This window comes from Manacus vitellinus, unplaced genomic scaffold, assembly GCF_001715985.3.
Source record: "Manacus vitellinus isolate BGI_N305 unplaced genomic scaffold, ASM171598v3 scaffold_12_pilon, whole genome shotgun sequence".
Lineage (NCBI taxonomy): Eukaryota > Metazoa > Chordata > Aves > Passeriformes > Pipridae > Manacus > Manacus vitellinus.
The window spans coordinates 18,598,710-18,602,443 of record NW_021938949.1 but is presented as its reverse complement, the minus strand read 5'-3'; the positions used below and the strand labels follow the sequence as shown (position 1 = coordinate 18,602,443).

The 3,734-nt window shown below is 61.6% G+C and overlaps 2 protein-coding genes across 2 annotated transcripts in view; one reads left to right on the top strand and one right to left on the bottom strand.

The window, feature by feature from the left end:
• METTL26 (methyltransferase like 26) overlaps window positions 1–2,697 on the top strand; it is a 4,697-nt gene extending 2,000 nt beyond the window's left edge. The window contains exons 2-6 of the mRNA XM_029957883.1: window positions 956–1,138; window positions 1,255–1,314; window positions 1,784–1,851; window positions 2,121–2,199; window positions 2,268–2,697. Coding sequence (XP_029813743.1) covers window positions 956–1,138; window positions 1,255–1,314; window positions 1,784–1,851; window positions 2,121–2,199; window positions 2,268–2,315 — 438 coding nt within the window. The 3' untranslated portion in view covers window positions 2,316–2,697. The remainder of the gene's footprint in view (window positions 1–955; window positions 1,139–1,254; window positions 1,315–1,783; window positions 1,852–2,120; window positions 2,200–2,267) is intronic.
• Window positions 2,698–3,100: 403 nt separating this feature from the next.
• The window catches only part of WFIKKN1 (WAP, follistatin/kazal, immunoglobulin, kunitz and netrin domain containing 1), a 9,459-nt gene continuing 8,825 nt past the window's right edge, over window positions 3,101–3,734 (bottom strand). The window contains exon 2 of the mRNA XM_029957882.1: window positions 3,101–3,728. Coding sequence (XP_029813742.1) covers window positions 3,101–3,728 — 628 coding nt within the window. The remainder of the gene's footprint in view (window positions 3,729–3,734) is intronic.

Here is a 3,734-nt window from a genome sequence, read left to right as displayed (position 1 = left end):
CGCGCCCGGGTTCCCTGCTCCCCCCTTCATTTTTTTCTAGGAAAAACCTCAGCTCCAACTCTGGGGTAGCCAAGGCTCTCCTGCTCTGTGCTGTGTTTTTTTCCAGGAAAACCCCAATATCCAGCTGTCAAATAGATATTCTTTCCTGAACAGACCCACTCAACAGTGGGCCCAGGCTCCCCACTTTATTTTTTTTTCCCCCCCCCGGAAAAATCTAATATCCAACCCTTTGGCAGCTCAGGCTCTCCTGCTCAGTGCTGTATTTTTTCCAGGAAAACTCCAATATCCTGCTCTCAGATGAGCTTGATGGGAATTTTTTTCCAGCAAAGACCCTTTGGACAGCCCAGGCTTCCCTGCCTGACACTTTATTTTTTCCAGGCAAACCACAATATTCAACTCCTGCCCATCCCAGGCTTCCCAAGTCAATACTCACTATATTTTTTTTCAGTAAATCCCAATATCCAACCAGGCTCCCCAGCTCAGGACTTTATTTTTCCCAGAAAAGTCCCCAAATCCATCTTTCCCCCATGGAAAAAAATAAACGTTGTGGGGAGGTGCCGGAATCGGCGCCTGTCCAGGGGGGTTTGTGTCCTGCCCACCCAGCAGCACCCACTGCCCTGTGAGGCTGCAGAGCCAAGACCTGGGTGGTGAATGTGCCAAAAAGGGTGTAAATCACACCAGAATCTAGCGGTGCTGGGGCAGTGGTACCGAGGGGGTGCAGGCAGGCAGGAGCACAGGCTGCTCCGGAATGGGGGGTTGGGCCCTGGGGCCTCTCCATCCATGTGCTGCTGGTTGTCCAGGTGCTGCCAGTTCTCCATGGGGGAGCAAAGACCCCCCAGCTGTGCTGCACCCACAACCTCCTCAGACACCATCCAGGAGTTCTGCCTGTGCCTGCAGTGGGTGCTGGAGGGATGCAGTGGGGGGGAGGACCAAGCAATGCCCGGCTGGGGCTCAGGTGGAGTTTGGTGCCCACAGCATCTCTGCCTACGTGGAGGCCACGGGGCTGCCCAACCTGCTGCCCCCCATCGTGGTGGACGTCTCGCAGGGCTGGGAGACGTGGGGGGGCACCCAGCCCGCCTCCCTCGACCTCCTTGTCAGCATCAACATGATGCACATCGCGGAGCTGCGCTGCACCCAGGTGAGCAGCCCTCCCCCAGGCCCTGTCCCCTGGTCTGACAGTGCCAGGGCCGAGGAGGGGGTCCCAGGGGGTTTCCCCAGACCTCTGACCTGGTCCCCACCTCTCTGATTCCCCAGGGCCTGTTCAAGGGTGCTGGGGTGCTGCTGAAGCCTGGAGGAGTGCTCTTCACCTATGGGGTGGGTCACTGTCCTGGTGTGGGAGCATCTGCAGGGCACAGGGCATCACTGGGAATGCTGGGGGGTGGCAGATGGGAGGGCAGCTCCAGGCATGGCTTGGGGAGGGGGCGGGAAAGGGGAGAGCTTGGGTTTAGGGAGTCTCTGCCTTTTGGGGCACATGGTGAGCCCTGGATGGGGCAGTTTTTGATGGGAAAGATGCTCATCTCCCTTGCCTTATCCAAGGAAGAGTCTGGGGGGGGCTGTGGAGGGTGATGGGACCTGTAGTGGGTGACAGGACCCAAGGTGGGTGACAGGACCTGAGGTGGATGACAGGACTCGCAGAGGGCGATGGGACCCATGGTGCCTCCTGGGGGCCACGGCTCTTCCTGCTTGGCTTCTGTGCATGGTGGGGACAGCAGCCCATGGAGGGGGCGCTTGTGGGGGACACAGGATGGCTCCAGCCTGCAGCTCCAGCTCCCTGTCCCACCAGCCCTACGCCGTGGACGGACGGATCAGCCCCCAGAGCAACGTGGACTTTGACCGCAGCCTGAGGCAGAGGTAGGAGGGGGCTGGGGTCCCAGGCTGCTGGGGGCCTGTCCTGTCTGTCCTGCTCGTGCTGTCTGTCCTGCCCATCCGTGCTCCTGCAGCTGCAGGAAGCTCCCTCCCAGTGTGGTCCTTCAAGATAAGCAGCATCTGGGGGAAGCCCCCGCCCCCCAGGGCACCCCCGGGAGATGGGGATGCCTCGGGACACGATGTCTGTCTGTCTGACCCGGTCCTCCCTCCCCGATGTCCATCTGTCTGACCTGAGCCAGCCTCCCTCCCCGCAGGAATCCCGCCTGGGGCCTGCGGGACACGGCGCTGCTGCGGGAACTGGCCGAGGCCAACGGGCTGCGCCTGGAGAGGATGGTCAGTGACGGGGTCCGGGGGGGTCCCCAGACCAGTGGGCGCCCCCTGACCCCCGGCTCTGCCCCCAGGTGGACATGCCGGCCAACAACAAGAGCCTCATCTTCCGCAAGCTGTAACTGCCCCGACCTCCAGCACCTCCTGGCACTGCCCCCGCTGCTGCCTCCTCGAGGGGTCCCAACGTCCCCCCACAGGTGCCATCTGGGGACAGCAGTGATGGGTCAGTGCCACGCCCCAGCTGGGGCTGGCCTGGCTGGGGGTCCATCTCCCCCAGTGCCTTCTCCCTTTGCAGCAGAGTGCCACAGCCTGGACCAGAGGAGGACAGGCATGGGGGGCACAGGTGTGGGAGCGGGGGCACAGCACCCCTGGGTATGGGGGAGACTTCTTGCTCAGTTTGCTCCTAGGATGCTGTGCTAATGGCAGGGGGCCCATCATCCTTCCCCCTTTCCCAGGACTGTGCTGTTCCCCCCAATAAACTTTGTGGCTTTGGCTCCCCCCTGACCCAGCAGCTCCCTGATGCTTTCAGTGCCAACATGAGGGGGGAGGATCTCCAGCCCACTCCCGGCACCAATGGGGGGTCAGATTCTGCACTGGGGATGCTACACTGGGTCCAGAGGCTTCAATGAGGTGGGAAAGTTTTTATGGGGAGGAGGGATGTCCTGGCAGACCTCCCACCCCTCTGCAACCCAACCCAGTTCCTTATTGCTGCTGGCCAGGCGGGGGGGCACACAAGAGGGGGGCATGCAGCAGATAAATTACAGGGGAGATGGGAGCTGGTCTGGGGCTCAGCATGAGGCTGGGGGGAACTACATGATGGTGGTAACCTCAGATGCAGGGGCTTCCCCGGGCTGCCCCCTCCATGGTGTGTCTGCAGCTCCCCCTGTTGGCACATCCTGGATCTCCCCTAGTCCTGGAAGCGGTTCAGGAGGTCGCAAGTTTTCTTCTCCATCAGCTCATAGATCTTCTTCACACGCTTGTCGTTGGCTGCCCGGACGTAGCTGCTGGGGTCCAGCGTGGCCATGCCGTCGTGCACCTCGCCCATGATGATCAGTGGCCCGTCCTCCGCTGTCATGTTGGGGCAGGGGCAGCTCCAGTCCATGTCGGTCAAGGTCACCTCCAGGTACTTGATGTTGAAGAACTTGAGGCCCATCTTTTCATCCTTGAGGACGTCCTCGAGGGCAAAGCGGGCAATGCCAGAGTCCTGGTCCTCCACGATCTCCATCAGCCGGCCCACGATGGCAAAGTCGCTGCGACAGAGGCTCAGCACCATCTTGCTCTTGAGGCGGCAGGCCTTGCACTGCAGGCTCTTGGGGAAGGGGCACACGTCCTCACACGTCTCCTTGCTCTCGAAGTTGTTGGTGTTGCCCTCGCAGCCGCCGTAGACGAAGGAGTGGCACTGCTTCAGCAGGTGGTTGTACGCCCAGCGCGGCTCCCAGTTCTGGCAGGGCCCCTGCACCATGGGCAGCAGGCAGGTGGGGCGGGCGCTGCCCAGGCAGGCGGCTCGGCACTCCTCGTACGTCTCAAAGTGGTTCCTGTTG